This window comes from Pan paniscus, chromosome 10 (genome assembly GCF_029289425.2).
Source record: "Pan paniscus chromosome 10, NHGRI_mPanPan1-v2.0_pri, whole genome shotgun sequence".
NCBI classification, from domain to species: Eukaryota; Metazoa; Chordata; class Mammalia; order Primates; family Hominidae; genus Pan; species Pan paniscus.
In genome coordinates this window covers 39,641,945-39,660,709 of record NC_073259.2, presented here as the reverse complement: position 1 = coordinate 39,660,709, position 18,765 = coordinate 39,641,945, and the positions used below count along the sequence as shown (strand labels likewise).

Below are 18,765 nucleotides of genomic sequence, written 5' to 3'. Positions count from 1 at the left end.
TTAAAAAAACTTACTATGTTTTGGATATCTTTGAATATCAGTCTATAGAGACTTATTATTTTTAACAGTTGAATAATATTACATTATGTGGTTGTAACATAATTTATTTACAAAATCCTCTATTGATGGATATTTAAACTGTTTCCATTTTAAAAAATCATTGTAAACAATGCTGTAATGAACATTCTTAGACATATATCTTTGTGAATCTGTGAATATTTTTTTATTTTCTTTTTTTTTTTGAGACTTGAGTTTTGCCCTTGTTGCCCAGGCTGGAGTGCAATGGTGCCATCTTGGTTCACTGTAACCTCCACCTCCCGGGTTCAAGCGCTTCTCCTGTTTCAGCCTCCCGAGTAGCTGGGATTACAGGCATGTACAACCACCCCCGGCTAATTTTTTGTATTTTTAGTAGAGACGGGGTTTTACCATGTTGGCCAGGCTGGTCGCAAACTCCTGATCTCAGGTGATCCACCCACCTCGGCCTCCCAAAGTGCTGGGATTACAGGTGTGAGCCACCGCGCCTGGCCTTGAATCTGTGAATATTTCTATAGGCTAAATTCTTAGAAGTGGAATTGCTGAAGTAAAGGGTACGTACATTTCAAATTTTAATAGCTCTTACCAAATTGTGCTCTAACCAGTTATTATCAAGAGCCTATAAGAATACTGATTTCTCACACTCTCAACAACTAAGTATTATCATTAAAAACCATTGCCAGAGTTAGAAAGAGTAAATCTGAGATTAATAATTAGAAGTTACAGGAGGTGGATTTGGCATTTGCATGAAAAAACTTTCTAATGATTACTGCTTCTAAGGAATGGAAGAGATGTTCGAAGGGTGTTCAGTTCTCCATCACTAAGAGCAGCAACTAACTTGTATGATTTATAGTTTAGGGAGTTCTTTGACATAAATGATCTAATTTATCTTCATGAAAATTCAAGAATAAGTATTAATATCTTTTTTTATAAATGAGAAAATGGAGGCTCAGTCTCAGTGTCACTCAATAAGAGGTGAAATTAGGACACAATTCCAGGTTTCTGGACTCTGAATCTTTTCTCTTTCCATTGTGCTGTGCAGAGATTAAAATAATTATCCAATAGGATTGCTGTGAAGTTGAATCTTGATTTAATTAAGATACTTTCCAACACCAAACTTCTTTGATTTTGTGCTAGTTCAATAAAGTAGTGGTTTGGAGAAGGGAAATGAGAGGTGATGAAGTCCCAATAATGTGGTGGCAATAGTGATACAGGACAAGAGAAAACAAATATAAGGAACATAGAGAGCAAAGAGTCTAAGATAATGCTAGGATTCTGAGCATGGGTCACTAGTAGAAAAAAAGAGATGTGGTTAGGAGAATCAAATATTGCAGAAAATTAAAAACAATGAAAAGGCCTTCTAATTTGGTGATTCAAAAGTTCACATTGACTTTAGAGAGAGCAGTTGCTTAGTGCTGAAGGCTTTGTGGGATTCAAGGGTCGGTGAGAGGTGAGGAAGTAGAGAGAGTATAGGTGTCTCTTTAGAGAAGTTTGGTGGTGTGGGAAAATAAGCAGAATTCGGTGGATTGTCAGGGTCAAGCAAGGATCTTCTTAGAATAAGGGAGGCTTTGAACTTATTTGTTGGGAGAAGAGAATAAGCCAGTGGAGAAGGAGAAATTAAAGTATTGAATAGATAACTGATACAGTGAAATTCTAAAAGGAAGTTGGTGGGAATGGGACCCAAGGTAGAGATTGAGTAACTACTTTTACTTGAGAGCGGGGCCTGTGTTATATTTATACACTGCTCCCTTTAACCCCCTCAAACCTGGAAGAGTACCTTGATTTGAAGGAGTCAAGGCAGGAGCACAGGAAGAGAAGTCTAGCCCCACCTTTGCCATTAAAGCCCTATGTGACCTTGACAAGTCATTTCCCTTCCCTAGGTATTATTTTCTGTATCTGTAAAATTATGACGTAGAGTTGAATGATCTCTAAGCTGTGAGTCTTTTATTAATAGGTAGGGTGAGAAGTAGGGTTTGGAAAGATCCTGCCTGTGAGGGCTGCCCATGCTCCCACCAGGGTATAGGCTGGACTCTCTGAGGACTGGGAAGGTGAGGCAAGGGCCCTAATGGGTAGCATGGTCAACCCCATTGTGCTTGTGTCAATCCTCAGGTATGGCAAGAGAGTGGCAGACATAAAGGAGAGCAAGGAACATGTAATTGCAAACAGGTAAAGGGTGGTGAATGCACTCTCTGAGAGGGGATGGAATAGGAATCTCTTCTCACTTTTGTTCTCACCTAAGCCATCCTTAGTTTCTGTACAGCTTTATTGCCTCAACCCAAGAACTTGCTGCTACCCCATAAATTCTTTTTTCTTTTCTTTTCTTTTCTTTTCTTTTTTTTTTTGAGACAGAGTCTCGCTCTGTTGCCCACACTGGGTGCAATGGCATGATCTCGGCTCACTGCAACCTCCACCTCCTGGGTTCAAGCGATTCTCCTGCCTCAGCCTTCTGAGTAGCTGGGATTACAGGCACCCACCACCACACCCAGCTAATTTTTGTATTTTTAGTAGAGACAGGGTTTTGCCATGTTGGCCATGCTGGTCTTGAACTCCTGACCTCAGGTGATCTGCCCACCTCGGCCTCCCAAAGTGCTGGAATTACAGGCAAGAGCCACCACTCCTGGCCCTTTTTTCTTTTTTAAACCAAGTTTAACTTGAGCATTGAACCTTCCTTCTGCCTGATATCCCTTCCTAAATATAGCTTTCTTCTGTGCTGCCTGTGGAGGGTTTTTAAGGGTGGGAGAGGTGATAGTCATGTTCCCCTTTTCTTCCTTAGTGGCCAGTTTCACTGTCAACGGCGGCAATTTCTGCGGATGGCAGTGAAGGAGCTGGAGACTGTGTTGGCTGATGAACCGGGACTACTGGGTCCCAAGGCAAGAGGAAGAAATGTTGGGAGGGGAATGATGGCCAGTGATAAGAGACTGTGTAGCTACGTGGCACTCATGAGATTTTGCCCTTCTGAGTCTTTTGTGATTCATTTGTATGTATATATGCGATTCCCTTGAACATTCTTGGAGTATCCCAAAACCTTTTGTATCTCTTTTTTTGGCACTATACGTAGTATGTGGTGTATTATAGTTACTTTTATACATGTCTTATCCTCTATTTGAGTGTGAACGAATTGGAGACAGAGCTTGTTTTTTTGTTTCAAACCACATAAATGCCCAGTAAATATTTCTAAAACTTTATTTGATAGGGAGAGAAGGGTACTAATTGTGAGCCAGTGTCAACATGTGTACCTGCCTGATTGTGTGTTCTATAGTTGAGGTTTTTTGGTGAGTCTGAATGTTTATTATTCACACTGTTGTGGCTACACAATTACATCCATACCTACATTATCATGGTAGTTTACTCTGTGCTTTGAAATCCATTTTTAAAGTTGAAAATTCTAATAGTCTCTACCCCCTCCATAGGCTCTTTTTGCTTTCATGGCCCTGTCCTTCATTCGTGATGAGGTCACCTGGCTGGTTCGCCACACAGAGAATGTCACCAAGACAAAGACACCTGAGGACTATGCTGACTCGTTAGTACTTGACATGGCTAAGAACCTTGTCCTTAGATGGACTGGGGACAGGGAGGCATCAGATGACCTTAGGAGGCCTCAATTTCTGCCCTGTTATCACTGTGTTTGTCTCAGTTCATATTTCTAGTCTTATTCATCTCTGTTCTCATCCTAAACTTTACAGGAGCATTGCAGAGCTACTTTTCTTGTTGGAGGGGATTAGGTCTCTGGTCCGAAGACACATCAAAGTGATACAGCAATACCACCTTCAGTACTTGGCAAGATTTGATGCTCTTGTGCTCAGTGACATCATTCAGGTATGATATTTAATTGATTATACTTTGGAAATTTCAGGATGATCCCTAGTGATTTTCCTATTGAAACCACTCTGGCTGAATCTCATGCTCTGTAAGTTGGGTGTCAAAAGGTCCAATCTAGGCCGGGCGCGGTGGCTCACACCTGTAATCCCAGCATTTTGGGAGGCCTAGGCGGGCGGATCACGAGGTCAGGAGATCGAGACCATCCTGGCTAACATGGTGAAACCCCGTCTCTACTAAAAATGCAAAAAAAATTAGCCGGGCATGGTGATGGGCGCCTGTAGTCCCAGCTACTCGGGAGGTTGAGGCAGGAGAATGGCGTGAACCCGAGAGGCAGAGCTTGCAGTGAGCTGAGATCGCGCCACTGCACTCCAGCTTGGGCGACAGAGCGAGACTCCGTCTCAAAAAAAAAAAAAAGGTCCAATCTGCCCCTTCATATTTGTTAAAAGAAAAAGAAAGGACTAATAATCTCAGCGGTCTTTTTTTCCCCACTAAGTGAAATTACATAGAAATAGGAGAGAAAAATAAAGAGAAACTGGATGTTAGAATGGCAGGGAACCCGGAAAGTTTCCTTCATCTCTTGCTTGGCTTTTTCTCTCTGTTTTTAACACTTAGCAATTCTTTCTACCTTCATACGCTGACTGAGCCTCTTGGTCCCAGTTTCTGTCCTGGGGAACCTGTGCCCACTTGACAGTAACTGCAGCTCCTTTTTTAGAACTTGTCTGTGTGTCCAGAGGAGGAGTCCATCATCATGTCCTCATTCGTCAGTATCCTCTCCTCTCTGAATCTCAAACAAGGTAACTGGAGGGAAGTGGGGGAGGCAGGACATATGTGAGGATGAACATCTTTTATCTGGAAATATTGATCTTTGAGCCAGGAAGTAGGACAAGATGTTTTTGAAGAGGATCTACCATTCTATGCAGTTGGATATTGGTGTGCTGTTTATTGTTTCCTTTTATACTTCCGTTTTTCTTGCAGTTGATAATGGAGAAAAATTTGAATTCTCAGGATTGAGGCTGGACTGGTTCCGCCTACAGGTAATGATCTGTTCCTGTTAAAGATTCTCATCCTCAGATTCTTCCTCCCCCACAATCCCTTCTCTTTTTATCTCCTAAATTTGCTTTATGGAGTGAGTCAACTTTGAAAACTGCTAATTGGACAAGACATACTCAGGCCAAACTGTAATTCCAAGGCTGGGGGCCCTTTTCATTCATCTTATTTTTCTCCACCCTTTCCCAACTCCAACTGCAGGCATACACTAGCGTGGCTAAGGCCCCTCTGCACCTGCATGAGAACCCTGACTTAGCCAAGGTGATGAACCTCATTGTCTTCCACTCCCGAATGCTGGACTCAGTAGAAAAATTGCTGGTGGAAACTTCTGATCTGTCTACTTTCTGGTATGTCTTGGTTCAGAGCTCTCTTTAAAAGGTTTTATTGTTTCCTTTTTTCATTTTTTTCTCCATTATGCCACTTACTTCAAAGAATTTTGTATAATTTTTTTTTTTTTTTTTAAAGAGACAGATCTCACTATGTTGCCCAGGCTGGTCTTGAACTCCTAGCCTCAAGCAATCCCCCTACCTCAGCCTCCTAAGTAGCTGGGATTACAGGCGAGAGCCACCAAGCTCTGAACTAGAGCTCTTCATCACTTCATTTGCTCTCTTGCCTGGCCTCTGCGGAGGACTGTCATTCCCCTAGACAATTGGAAAGTGTTACTGTTTTTGAGATCTCCTTAAGGTGCTCAAACTCTGCAGCTCACTTGTGTCAGCTTTTTACCAATAATCTTAAGTGATAGGAATTTGAAGTTGATTCCTTTTGTTCTGTATTCCCTTTTGTTCTTTTGTGGAAAGCCATTTGGATTTTACATAGTCTTCCCTTCTCTGGGGTAGTTAGCCCATATGTCTAGTTTCAATCTCCTCTCTTTGGAAACGTCTTCAGATTTTTTTTTTTTTTTTAACTCTAGGAACATTGTGATTTAAAAGAAACAGGAAAAACTTTGACTTTTAGTGGACAGGAGTGAAAATAAGTGAGAGGCCTAGAGAATAGGGACTTTGGAGAATGAGCTGAATGAGTTTGTCTTTCTTAGATAGCACTTGATGTTTTTAGGTGACCACTGTTGTACATAATTCCACCCTTTGAAGGATCAAACAAGGAGTATGTAGCTTACTCATTCATTCAACAAAACACAATGTGTTGTCTCTGCCTTCTGTAGGCAATGTAGTTGGGGAGATATAATACCTATATGTGAAAAGGACACCAACATAGTACTTGCAAATGTAAGAAAGTGTAAAAGAGTACATGAAGTTGAGAGGACATGGGTTGAGGAAAGATCAGTCTCATGGGATTAATTTGAGAAGATTTTCTGGAGCCTGAGTGTTAAATTTTGAGAGGAATGTGAATTAACACTACTGAAGGACTTCTAAATTAGGGGGAATGGCCCAAATCATGCCAAGGTTCTAAGGGAAGAATAGCAAATTTTGTGCAAGGAAAGGGAAGAAGATTATCATTAAACTTGCCTGGGGTCCTTTATAAAAGTCTGGAAGGATTAAGTTTCTTGGGTTCCGTTCTATCTTAGGGTTACAGAAGTTAAGGAGGGAGTGGTAAATATCGGTAAATGTTTTTTGAAAGAATGAATATTCTCTCCGCCTCAAAGGGACTAGCTCTTAAATTCTATTTTTCTTTTCCTTTATTTTTCACTCACCACTTTACTAATAAGGACTAAATCCTGATTTAAAGTCTTCCCGTTTCTCTGCAGCTTTCATCTCCGTATCTTTGAGAAGATGTTTGCCATGACCTTGGAGGAACCTACCATGTTGCGTTATGCCATTGCTTTCCCCCTGATTTGTGCTCACTTTGTCCACTGCACTCATGAGATGTGCCCAGAGGAGGTAGGTATCCTGATCTCCAGACCCTGTCATCTTTCTAGTCATCATCCTTATCACCCAAAACACAATTCCAAGGGTTGATTTTGGTCTCAGAAAGGGTATAAACATAGATGTATGATATGAGTCCCTAAATATCTCAGCTTGATGTAGAATGTATCCTGTCTCTGGGCCTCAGTTTCTTCTTCTGTAGGAATGGGTAGGAATCTTCTGTAAGATTCAGGCAAGGGATGAGAGCAGTATTGTGAGGAAGAAGTGGCCGTGCTGGTGATGACAGTCTCTTCTTTGGTCCCTCTTTCCCGTAGTACCCCCACCTCAAGAACCATGGTCTTCACCACTGCAACTCCTTCCTGGAAGAGTTGGCCAAGCAGACCAGCAATTGCGTCCTGGAGATCTGTGCTGAGCAGCGAAACCTGAGCGAGCAGGTAGACTCAGCCCTCTCTGTTTCACTCTCCCCTCTGCCAGCCCTCAGTGCCTTCCCCTCTATCTAACTTTGTTTCCCTCTCAGATGCCAAGCTCAGTAACTCTTTCTCTGAAGTAGGGCTAGGGCCTTTCCGTACTTGAGTTTATGGCAGAATTCTTTTCTTAGTGTAGTCCCTTCAGTCTTTCCTCCCTTGGGACTGGATAGAAGTGTCTAAAAATACTCTTATTTGAACAGCTGCACTCCAACAAAATCTGTGCTCTCACTTGAAGAGTTCTGAGAGATGAGTTAACTTTCTAATTTACCCCTCCTCTCTTTGCCCTGCGTACACATACTAAGGACAGTGGCCCCCAGGTCACCTGTCTTGTCTCATCTTTCCGTCTATCTGCATCTTAATCTGTGGCTATCTGGACATTTTGAAGCACCTCTTCTGTGTTTATCCTCAAGGCTGCTTTCTTGCCTTTTTCTTCTTATTTTTCCCCTCTCCTCCCTTGACTGACTCTTAGCACCTCGTCATAATTAGTTCAACCTAAATTTCAGAAAATTTGAAAATGAGAAACTTGTTTTGCGGTTGCCCTGGAGTCTTCTGGGTTTTCCAGACTACCCACCTTTCCTGGGTTTGAGTCAGGATTGGTAAAGGGGAGTGTGTGTGTGTGTGTGTGTGTGTGTGTGTGTGTGTGTGTGTATACAGATGCACAGTTACATTATTACTTAACCTTTTTATTTTTCATATGCAAATTACATACAATGGGGATAAAAATAGTTTCTTTACAGAAGTGTCTTAAGGATTAAATAGGGTATATTTAATATTTGACATAAAGCACTCAATAAATGTTACCTGCTATATTAGTTGGTACTTACCGGGCACAAAGCCCTGTGCTGGGATTTTGGGGACCCAGAAGGAAGGTACACAATTCCTGCCCTTGGAGAATGTCCCAGTTTAAGAGAAAAGGGAGTATAAATACATGTTTGAAAGAAATTTAAATAATTAATGCAAGAAGATATGCAAATGAGTACAATTGCAGGTATATTCATTACTCAATATGCTTAATCTCAGCCAAAAGGCTGAGAAAGCCAAGAAGAGATCATCAGTCAATATGAATAACTACTACATGCAAGAACACTGGTAAAGAGATTTGCTCTGTGCTATCTCAGGGATGACTAAAACATGATGCGAATAATTTTCACACATACCAGAACTTTTGCAACCAAATGAGTAGAGGCTTTCTAAAGTTAACATTCTGAGTAAATAATTACTGGCATTGCCATTACTAGTGGAATTACATATTTTGGAACTGCTTTCAGAATCTGCTACAGACACATAATTTTTTGCACAATCTCAGGGTTGACACATCTTTTTCCATCAAGGTGGACTTGATTTTTTTGAAACAGCCAAGAGTTTGGATTTAAAAAAAGAAGGCATGACTAAAAGTAACAAAACTGGTTTCCTTGTGTGGGTCTTATGCTGCTCTCAGAGTGATTTCAACTGAGGAGCTTCCAGACATGCCCTGCTCATGCTCAGCAGCTCTGGAGTAAATGGAGAGAATTCCAGTCACCCTGAAGGAGATGTCTGACTAGGATGTCTGAGTGAAGACAAGAGATGCCAGGTTGATGTTTAAGCTAATTAGCAAGAAATATGCTGTTTAAAAAAAAAGTGGAAAGACAATGCTGGCCACGTTGTGAACTCCAAATCTTTGGAGGGCTGTGGTGATGTGGGTAACTGTCTCATGAGATAGAATAGGAAGGGATGTAGTATGTGAGATGATTGTCCCATCTAGCAAAACATAACTGTTTTCCTACATTGGAAGACCCTGCAAAGCACAACTGAGTGGGACTTTTAGATCTTGTTCTTTATACTTGAGTTTTTCCATTAAGAAAGATTCTCTCAGGATGTGGGTGTGGGAGTGAGGCTCTGATCCCAGAAAGACACTGCCATCTTGAGACTTACAGCCTGTACACACAGAGATATTTATGAAAACTGAAAGAGGTGAGCACATTCTGAATAGGCCCCCATTAAAGAAAGAGGTGTGTGGAAGGAAAGAGAGAGGAAGGCAGAAAGATAAAGTAACAGACAACAATGGACAACAACCTTTTTATAACTGTCAGATGCCGTTTTAGCAACAAATCTCCTTTCTCCATTTACCTGTGTTTGTTTCTGAAGCTTCTACCTAAGCACTGTGCCACTACAATCAGCAAAGCCAAGAACAAGAAAACCAGGAAGCAGAGGCAGACTCCCAGAAAAGGAGAGCCCGAGAGGGACAAGCCAGGAGCTGAGAGTCACCGGAAGAACCGCAGCATTGTCACCAAGTGAGGACCTGGGCCCTAGACGGCCAGCTGGGTATTGCATCAAAGAAGGCAGGAAAGGAAAGAGGGAAGGTGACACAGAAAGAAAAGAGCGCAAGTCATGGTGGGGAATGAGGGGCATGGAAAAGCACTTAAATGCGAATTTCCTGCTTTGCCTTTGAAGTCTACATCAATGTGTACTCTTCTAGGCTGAGTATCCCTAGAAACTGGGTCATGGGCCCAACACGTCCTTCCTAGACATTAGCAGGCAGTGCCAGACCTGTAATCCAGGCTCATTTTCCTTTCTAGCATGGACAAGCTACACCTAAACTTGACAGAACTGGCACTGACAATGAATCATGTATACAGTTTCTCCGTGTTTGAACATACTATCTTCCCTTCTGAGTACCTCAGCAGCCACCTGGAGGCCAGACTCAACAGGTATCACTCTTTCCTTGTCCTCTGTTTGGACAGTAGTCTTCATACCATACCATATACCTCTATGTATAGTATGGTGGTCCTCAAAGTTGGGTCCCATTGCATTCATCCTGGTGGTCATGCCACACGGTGGAGATTCTGTTGCAGTCAGTCTAGCATAGGTCCCAAGCATCTCTATTAAAAGCAAACAAAAGGAACCCCAAACCTCTATAGGTGGTTTTGATGAACACCCTAAATTGAAACCACTGGTTTAGTAGAATGAGCAAGGCCTTTGCAGTGAGCAGACCTGTGTTGACAACCTGGTCATTAGCTAAGACATTGGAGCAGATCGTCCAACTTATTTGAACCAGTTTCCTTCCTTGTAAAGTAAGGATAATGGTATTTACCTTATTTATGGATAATTGAGAATTACCCATAATTGAGGGTTGGTAGAGAATTAAGGTTAGTAATGAGTGCAAAGCTCCTGACATATGTTAGGCTTTAATAAAATACATCCCTAGCCTCCACTTTGCGCTTCACTCCATTGCCCCGTAAAGTAAGAGGCACATTGGAATTGGGCACTACAGTCTGTGAGTGGGTGAATGGGAGGAAGAATTATTATGAATAAGTCTCAACACTTCTGTGTTTTCTTTTGGCATAAGTAGCTTATTCATTCATTCAACAAATGTTTATTGAATACCTGCTGTGTGTCAGGAGTATTCTAAAAGCTGTTTATACAGCAACATACGAAACAAATAAAAACCTCTGCCTCCATGCTTACTTCTAGTGGGGAAGATAGATAAACAAAATAAGAAAGCAGAATACATAGTAGATTAGATAGTGATAAGGACCAAGCAGAAAAATAAAGTGGGAAAAGGAGATAGGAGGTATGTGCGGTGCTGGTGCTGGTGGTGGTGGTGGTGGCAGAAGTAGGTGTTGCAGTTTTAGATGGAGTGTCCAGGAAAGGTCTCTTCGAGAAAGTAACATTTGAGTAAACCTGTGAGGACACTGAGAAAGCCACGCATGTAACTATTGGGGAAAGAGCATTCTAGGTAGAGGAAACAGCAAGTGCAAAGGCTCTGAGTTTCGAACATGCCTTCTAGGTTCAAGGGACATGGAGAAAGACAGTGTGACTGCAGCACTATGAGCCTGGGAGAGACTGGTAGGATGTAAGGTGAGGGAGGTCAGAAAAGTGGCAGATTGTGTATGCGCTTATATGTCATTGTAAGGACTTCGGCTTTTATTCTGAGTGAGATGGGAAATGGGGAGCCCTGGTAGGTTTTGTGCAAAGCTGTAGTGATTAGACTTGACTCAATATTTTACTCTGGCTGCATTAGCGGGGGCAAGGACAGAAGCAGGGAAACCAGTTATGAATCTATGTTTTGATTGTCAGAGAAGCAAATTTATTTTTCAATTGAGGTTTTTGCTTGGGTGAAGTTAAATTAGTTTGTTTTCATTACATACACATTAACTACAAGGAAGAAAGTGTCTCAGTTGCATACACAATGTCAGGAAGATGACAGTTTGATAATGGCCCATGTGCAAGCCTTCAGATGCTGGCGGTGGTTTCCAGGCCCTGGAGCAGCATGAGTGTGACATTCAAGTTTTACCCGAATAATCTCTGATACTTGCTTCACTGACATCATTGTTCCCAAAGCCCTAAGGTTGGCCTAGAGGTTTGGCCTCAGTGTTAACTCTAAATTAGATCAGTCTTGCCCTTAGTCTGTCCCTTCTGTATTATTTTCCCTTAAGTGGTACTTGAGAACCTTTTCCCTTTCATTTGTGGAAAAGACCAGCCCCACCTTTCCCATCCCCTCCCCTGCCATAAGCATTTTGCCAAAAAACACAAAACAAACAAAAAACTACCTCTTTCCTCTGTGGTTTACATTTTAACAAGGAAAAAAGTCCTTAGTCAGAGGACTGACTCTAATTGTGAAATCTCAGATACTTGGGGGAGGTATTTTGAAAGGAGTTGGGGGTCCAGTGGTGAGGGGTCTTGCTGGTGTGCCCCTACAATAATATAGTGTGGATAGTTATTCTACCCTCTCTAATGTTGCCTATAGCTGCATGCCAGCCACGCATGATCTCTATTCAGCCCTGGCGTGCGATGGCTACTCAGGATTATAATATACTTCCAAGGATTTCTAAGCATGGTTTTCCATTTCTGGCAGTGATCGGAACTAATTCTTTTCAAGGAGAAAAGATAAATACTTTCACTGGGAATGCAGAGGGTGTGAACTGTCAGGTAGAGTTAGATGGAATTAGAGAGCCCAGGTCTTCTACTACCTGAGCTATTTCTCCAGAGGAGGAAGAAAAGCACAGTAATTAGGGATCAAATGTTACTGGAATCAAGTCCCAGCTCTGCCACTGCCAGCTGTGTGGTGTTCAGCCATGATTTATTATCTCTGTGTCTCAGTTTCCTCATCTATAAAAATGAGGATAATAACTGTCTCTAGCTTATTAGGTTACTATGAGGTTTACATGAAATAATATGTGTAGTAAAATCCTACCACAGCACCTGGAACACAATATACACTCAACAATTGTTACTATATTTACCATTATGATTGTAATTCTAATTTTTTTTTTTTTAAATCACCTAGAGCCATTGTGTGGCTGGCTGGCTACAATGCCACGACCCAGGAGATCGTACGGCCTTCTGAGCTGTTGGCAGGAGTCAAAGCATACATTGGTTTCATACAGTCACTGGCCCAGTTTTTGGGTGCAGATGCTTCCAGAGTCATCCGCAACGCCCTCCTGCAGCAGACACAACCACTGGATTCCTGTGGGGAACAGACAATCACCACACTCTACACAAACTGGTCAGTGTTGCTTAGGCTTTCCCACTGCCTTACTTTGTGTTGGCACTTTTTCCTTTACACGGTAGGACCTCAGGGCCCGAGCATTTTAGCTCCCAGGGTCATAGACTCCAAAATGGAGGGTTGCTTCTCCGTGAGGAATGGAGCAATAACCTGAGACAAGCCCAGATCCCCTTCTGTCCACCACGAAGTTTCCTTCTCACCCTCACTGGAACATCCTTCAGCCTACCCTGCAGTTATTTGACCTTTTCCCTCTAATATCTAGTTCTTAACCTTTCTTTTTTGAATTCTTACTGTTTCAATTTCAAATGATCTCTCTTCCTCTTTCCAAAGTTCTCTTATTTCTCTTTTTGCCCTTACTTCTCCTTCTGAAAACCATCTGCCTACTACCATCTCTCTGGAACGTCTCCTTGTCCCCAGATGTGACTATTGTTCTTAATAGAGAAGGGGGCCTCCTCCCTGCAACTGGAGAAGGTGGGAATCAGCACTGTTTCCTTTGACATGTTAAGGAATGGAAAGGAGCTGGATTTCTACCTCCCCAAGCCACTGGGTGGCGCTCTTAACCCAAAATCAGCTCAGTAGGCGACAGGCTGCAAAGAAGAACCCCCCAGAACAAGGGGAAACAAAGTTTGCAAATGCAAATGCCAGTTGGGGCCAGGCAGGAAAGGTAAATGGATGTGCCACATGGGCCAGGCAGAGACTTTGAGGAGGTGGAGAGAGAATACCCCTCTAAAGGGAACAGCCACCGCTTAGCTCCACCTGATTGCTGCCCTACTAAATCCTTATTTTTTTATGTAAAAATCTGTTTCAAAATTTTGATAAAGAATTTTCCATAGGTGCCAGAGAAGGTGATTCAGCCCCTCTTCCCCTGTCAGCCGTTTCAGCGTAAATTCAAAGGAAAAAAAAAGTTCGACTGGGTTTGGCCCACTGGCAGTTAGCTTGTGATGTCTATTAGATACAGACCCAGAGCAAGTGCCTGGGAGAGGCGGGTTGGTCAAGCCCTCCTCTACCCACATTGGCTGTAGCCCAGCTCCTTTAAGTTTGCCCAGAGGTCAGGAGGAAATATCTGGAGACTGATGACCTGTGCTCACAGGTACCTCTTTGCCCAGGAGGTTTGAGAGTATATTTCAAAGGAGTCTAATTAAGTAGTGACTTTTTTCTTGCCAGGTTGAACCTGTCTTACCTGACAGAGGGTAAGGGTGAGGGGAATACAGCTGTTGGAAAAGAGCAGTGGTTGAGGGAGGGGAGTGCATGCTATTGCATTTGACGGTATAGCAAAATACCCTCCAGGTTAGAGGCAAAGTGGAATTCCAGTACTGCCAGTTGTTTTTGATCCATCAGCTTGGGGTGTTAATTAGAACATTGTGCCATCTTCTTTGAGTTTCTTCTCCCTACCCCAGTCTTTTGCAGAGTTTTTCTTTCTGAGCTCAGTGGTAGTAGTAGGGAATGCTGGTAGGGAGAAGGGATTGGATCCTAATCTATGTTTTCTTGGCCAACCCTGTAGGTACCTGGAAAGTCTGCTTAGACAGGCAAGCAGTGGGACCATCATCCTCTCCCCAGCCATGCAGGCCTTCGTCAGCCTGCCCAGAGAAGGGGAGCAGAACTTCAGTGCAGAGGAGTTCTCTGACATCTCTGGTGAGCTCAGGGCCTGGTCTTCTTGTCAAGGAGCTGAGCCCTTCCTTCAATGCACAGAGAATAAAAGACTAGGACATGTATTTAGGTTGGTGCAAAAGTAATTTTTGCAATTACTTTTCATTGCAAAAACCACAGTTACTTTTGCACCAACCTAATAGTGAAGGGTAAGGGATAAAGTGTAAGGAGGACATTCTCCTGTTTGGAATTATTAAATAGTGGTCTGCTGTCATGGCATCTTCTTCTTCTCCTTCTTCTTTTTTTTTTGAGATGGAGTCTCGCTCTGTTGCCCAGGGTGGAGTGCAGCGGCACGATCTTGGCTCACTGCAACCTGCGCCTCCCGGGTTCAAGCAATTCTCCTGCCTCAGCCTCCCGAATAGCTGGGACTACAAGCAAATGCCACCATGCTGGACTAATTTTTTATATATATATATTTTTAGTAGAGATGGGGTTTCACCATGTTAGCCAGGATGGTCTCGATCTCCTGACCTTGTGATCTGCCCGCCTCAGCCTCCCAAAGCGCTGGGATTACAGGCATGAGCCACCGCGCCCAGCCAGCGTCTTATGCTTTAGGGATACATTTTAGAGTCTTAGCCAGTGTTTGGATTGCTGATGTTTAATAATAACGATGATGAGATGATACATGGCATTTATTGTGGGCTAAGTTCTAAGTGTTTATACATATTAACTCACTTAATCCTCATAACAGCCTTGAGGTATAATAGATACACTTATTCCCGTTTTTCAGATGAGGACACTGGGACACAGAGAGTTTAAGGAACTTGCCTAAGTCCACACATTCATAAATAGTAGGACTTGGAGTTCGAGTCCAGGCAGTCAAACTCCAGGAACTGGGGGCTTAAGCACTGTACAGCGCTGCCTTCCAGTGTCTAGAAGTGCTTTTGTGTCTCAGGGGGAGGCAGGTAAGGAGTGTGTAGTGAATGAGATGGGAAGCCTTTCCCTTTCTCAAGAGGGTTTGAAACTACAAGATCCTTTTTAATAGGTTTGTTTTTACCAACTAATTCATGAACTATCCTACTTCTTTCTCCTTCCTCTCACCTCCATATAAATCAGGGATGCTGCATAGTATCTGGGACAGGGAGAAGATGTTCCAGTGATGCTGTCCTCTCCAGTCTTCTTCTTTGGGGGGTGCTAAGAAAGCCAAAGTACACAGTTCTGTTTTCCAGTTCTGCCTCCTTCCCATCATCCCGCCTCCATCAGTAAGCTGACCCTACACTTTACCTGCTGCAGGTTTCAGATGTCCCCTTCTCATCAACTCTACCCACAAACTGTAGGCAGCCTCTAAAATCAGCTTTAGGTCTTGCTGACAAATGACAAGCAGCAGGAGGTAATGCTGATTCCCCCTTCTACCACCCCCACCCCAATTTCCCTTGGTTGCCATAGTGATGGGGCAATGCTACTGCAAAAATAGATAGATGGAAAGAGAAGGATGCCCTAGGGTTGCTAGCTGGGAGTAGAGAAGACTGGAGTAAGGAGCTTTGGCAGATCCAAACTGGTAGATCAGTGTGTCTCCTTTCTGTCAGCTACAGAGGGCGATTCAGCTCTTCTTCCTCTCTGTCAGCCATTGCGGCATTATCCAAGTTGATCGGTCAGGAAATCCTTTCATAGTTCTGAGCTCAGTTCTTCCTATTAAAACAGGTTGACTCTAAAAATGTCTAACATCTACTGTGGACAAGACTCTGTGTCAGTGGCTGTGACCAGTTCCATTTCCTCTGTCATTGATGAAGGTGGAGATCACTGGTCCTGCTTTGAAAGACTTGAGTGTGGAGCCTTGACTTCCATTTCTCTCTGAACTCTTATTAGCGATATTAAACTTGCCTTTCTTCTACTGGTCTCTTGTTGTTGTTACTTCTGGTCTTTCATGGTTTTCCCTGCTGGGATGGCCCACAGCCAGAGATCATAGCTAGAGCTCCTTCCTATCTGGATTTGTCACTAGTGTTTCTGACATGGGATTTCCCCAGGCAGGCTTTATTTAATTCACAAAGGGCCAGAGCAGGCTGGGTGGCAAGGGATAAAACACTGGGACTGACTAGAGAAAAGAAGGATTTAGAGGAATAAAGAGCTGAGACTCTGCGGGATGTGTGTTGATTATGAAAAAAGAAAAGGTAGCTCAAGGAGAGGAAAATTTGGACAGTGGGACACTAAGTAAGGGAAGTAAAGGGAAAAACATACAAAAAACATCAGATCTTAGATGAGGAAATAGTTGTATCTGCTGGGATGCAGTAAGGGGCAGTAAGACATTGCACTAGGCTTCCAGTACCAGCCCCTGCTGTGGTTAAGTGGCCTCGGACAAGCACTTAACCCCCTTGTCTGTAAAACCATGATGATCCTTCCCATGCCACATAATTCAGAGGACTCATAACATCATCATAATACTCCTTTATCCATATATTTCCCAAAGTTTTTATAATGTATCTTATTTACTCTCACATCAGTTCTGTGGGTTGTTCGTGGCAGATATTCATATCCTCATTTTACAGAGAAGTAAACCAGGCTCAGAGAGGTTCAATGACTTAAGGTCTTACATCTAATAAAACTAGTATAGCTAGTACAGCAAGAGTCAAACCCAAGTGTCATATAAAGGAACACAGGAAAGTATAGATTCTTATAGGAAAGTAAAGTAATTAGTTATCATTTGTGGTAAGTCTTGGTGTGAGTACCAGTGGAGAGAGGGTAAATGTCCCATAGACTTGCCAGACTTGTCACTTGAATGTAGGATTTTAGGCTATTTTTGCTCCTTGACTTCTCATTTTCTTTTCTTGCTGGAAAACATTTTAAATATTCAAATTACCCTATAGCTGTTGTACAAATACTCCAGTGCCTTCTGAGTCCCATCTGGGGCCTCTGTAACTCTGTTCCAGAGATGCGGGCCTTGGCAGAACTCCTGGGCCCCTATGGCATGAAGTTCCTGAGTGAAAACCTGATGTGGCATGTGACCTCTCAGATTGTGGAGCTGAAGGTACTATGGAAACAATCCCTTGGGGAAAAGATCCTACCTTGAGGAAAGAGGGTGGGTATAGGAGACTGGGGGGGAAGATGTAACATTGGTCTCTTCTTTTCCTGCTGAATGTCTCTGTGTTCCTGGACTACAGAAGCTGGTGGTGGAAAACATGGACATACTTGTTCAGATCAGATCCAACTTTAGCAAGCCGGACTTGATGGCTTCCCTGCTGCCCCAGCTGACAGGTAAGCATCCTCTTCCCCTATAGTGAGAAGGAGCTGTGGAATCACATTGCAGATGACAGGGTTTTCAGGAATCTGGAGGCTAGGCTGGGTCTGTAGAATCAAAATCATCACCAATCCCTCTCTAAATTATCTTTTCTAACACGCTTCTTTCTCCTCAGGGGCGGAAAATGTGCTAAAGCGAATGACCATCATTGGGGTTATCCTCAGTTTCAGGGCCATGGCCCAAGAGGGACTTCGGGAGGTGAGTTGGTGGGGAGGGGTCTGTCACAGAGTCACAGATACCTCTGTGGGTAGGGTTTGTATGAGAATTTGTGGAAGTATTGCGGGAATCAGTTTTAACTTCTGCTTCAGAAGGGGTTGGTGAGCATTGGGAAGAGGGAGCGTAATTTGGCAGAGATCCTAGAAGATCCCTAGGAATAAATGAGCTTAGGAAACCTAGAGGCATAAGGAGAGGGATGGCTTGGAAAGCTGGCTAGGTTCTTATCTAAATTGAGTGCCCCTCCTTTTTTTTTTTTATTTCTACCTATTTTTGAAGGCATTGGTCATGGTCTGGTGGACTCATTTACCTTCTCTTTCCTCCAGGTTTTCTCCTCCCACTGCCCATTTCTTATGGGTCCCATTGAGTGCTTGAAGGAGTTTGTCACTCCAGACACAGACATCAAGGTATGAAGGAGTGCAAAGTAGAATCTAATTAGGAGACTTTTGTTGTTGAAAAGGAGGTAGCTAGGATCTTGTAAGGGAGAGCGGGTTCTGAAGAACACCATAGGGATAAGGGCGAGGGTTTGAATAGGAAAACTGGTCAGATGAATATTCTTGGAGAGAAAGAGCAGAGCTGGCAAGATGTAGGGGGATGGAGAGAAGTGGGAGGCTGGGAGACACTATGAGGGTTGGGGAGACATTACTGGAGGGGGAGGGGTAAGACCTAGGATAGTATCTGTAGGTTTTCACCTGATATGAGCACTGTGCAAATTAGATAAACTATGTGCAAACAAGTCTGCTCTTTAGTCTTGAGGTTAGGTAGTGTTTGTAGGAAGATTTGTTCCTTTCATTCCCTCTCACCCTGCCTGCCCTCAGTCTTTTCTTCTCCTGGCCTTTTCTTCCTCCCATCCTTAAGCTTTCTGGTTCCTCTATGTCTGTATCACCTGCCTCCGACCCCCATTTACTACAGGAGATGGTGAGAGGAAGAAGGGCTTCTGCAGACAATATAAGTTAAGCATCCATTTCCCACCCATCTCCCACCTTTGAGTCATCTTGTCTT

At 43.1% G+C, this 18,765-nt stretch overlaps 1 protein-coding gene across 1 annotated transcript in view; it reads left to right on the top strand.

Annotated features, from left to right (window-relative positions):
• NCKAP1L (NCK associated protein 1 like) overlaps positions 1 to 18,765 on the top strand; it is a 49,929-nt gene that overhangs the window by 16,533 nt on the left and 14,631 nt on the right. Inside the window, exons 10-26 of the mRNA XM_003807564.4 lie at positions 2,143 to 2,199; positions 2,807 to 2,903; positions 3,444 to 3,553; positions 3,717 to 3,849; positions 4,565 to 4,646; positions 4,828 to 4,886; positions 5,101 to 5,246; positions 6,602 to 6,734; positions 7,034 to 7,153; positions 9,311 to 9,456; positions 9,742 to 9,873; positions 12,453 to 12,671; positions 14,173 to 14,303; positions 17,183 to 17,280; positions 17,414 to 17,507; positions 17,666 to 17,748; positions 18,090 to 18,170. Coding sequence (XP_003807612.2) covers positions 2,143 to 2,199; positions 2,807 to 2,903; positions 3,444 to 3,553; positions 3,717 to 3,849; positions 4,565 to 4,646; positions 4,828 to 4,886; positions 5,101 to 5,246; positions 6,602 to 6,734; positions 7,034 to 7,153; positions 9,311 to 9,456; positions 9,742 to 9,873; positions 12,453 to 12,671; positions 14,173 to 14,303; positions 17,183 to 17,280; positions 17,414 to 17,507; positions 17,666 to 17,748; positions 18,090 to 18,170 — 1,921 coding nt within the window. The remainder of the gene's footprint in view (positions 1 to 2,142; positions 2,200 to 2,806; positions 2,904 to 3,443; positions 3,554 to 3,716; positions 3,850 to 4,564; positions 4,647 to 4,827; positions 4,887 to 5,100; positions 5,247 to 6,601; positions 6,735 to 7,033; positions 7,154 to 9,310; positions 9,457 to 9,741; positions 9,874 to 12,452; positions 12,672 to 14,172; positions 14,304 to 17,182; positions 17,281 to 17,413; positions 17,508 to 17,665; positions 17,749 to 18,089; positions 18,171 to 18,765) is intronic.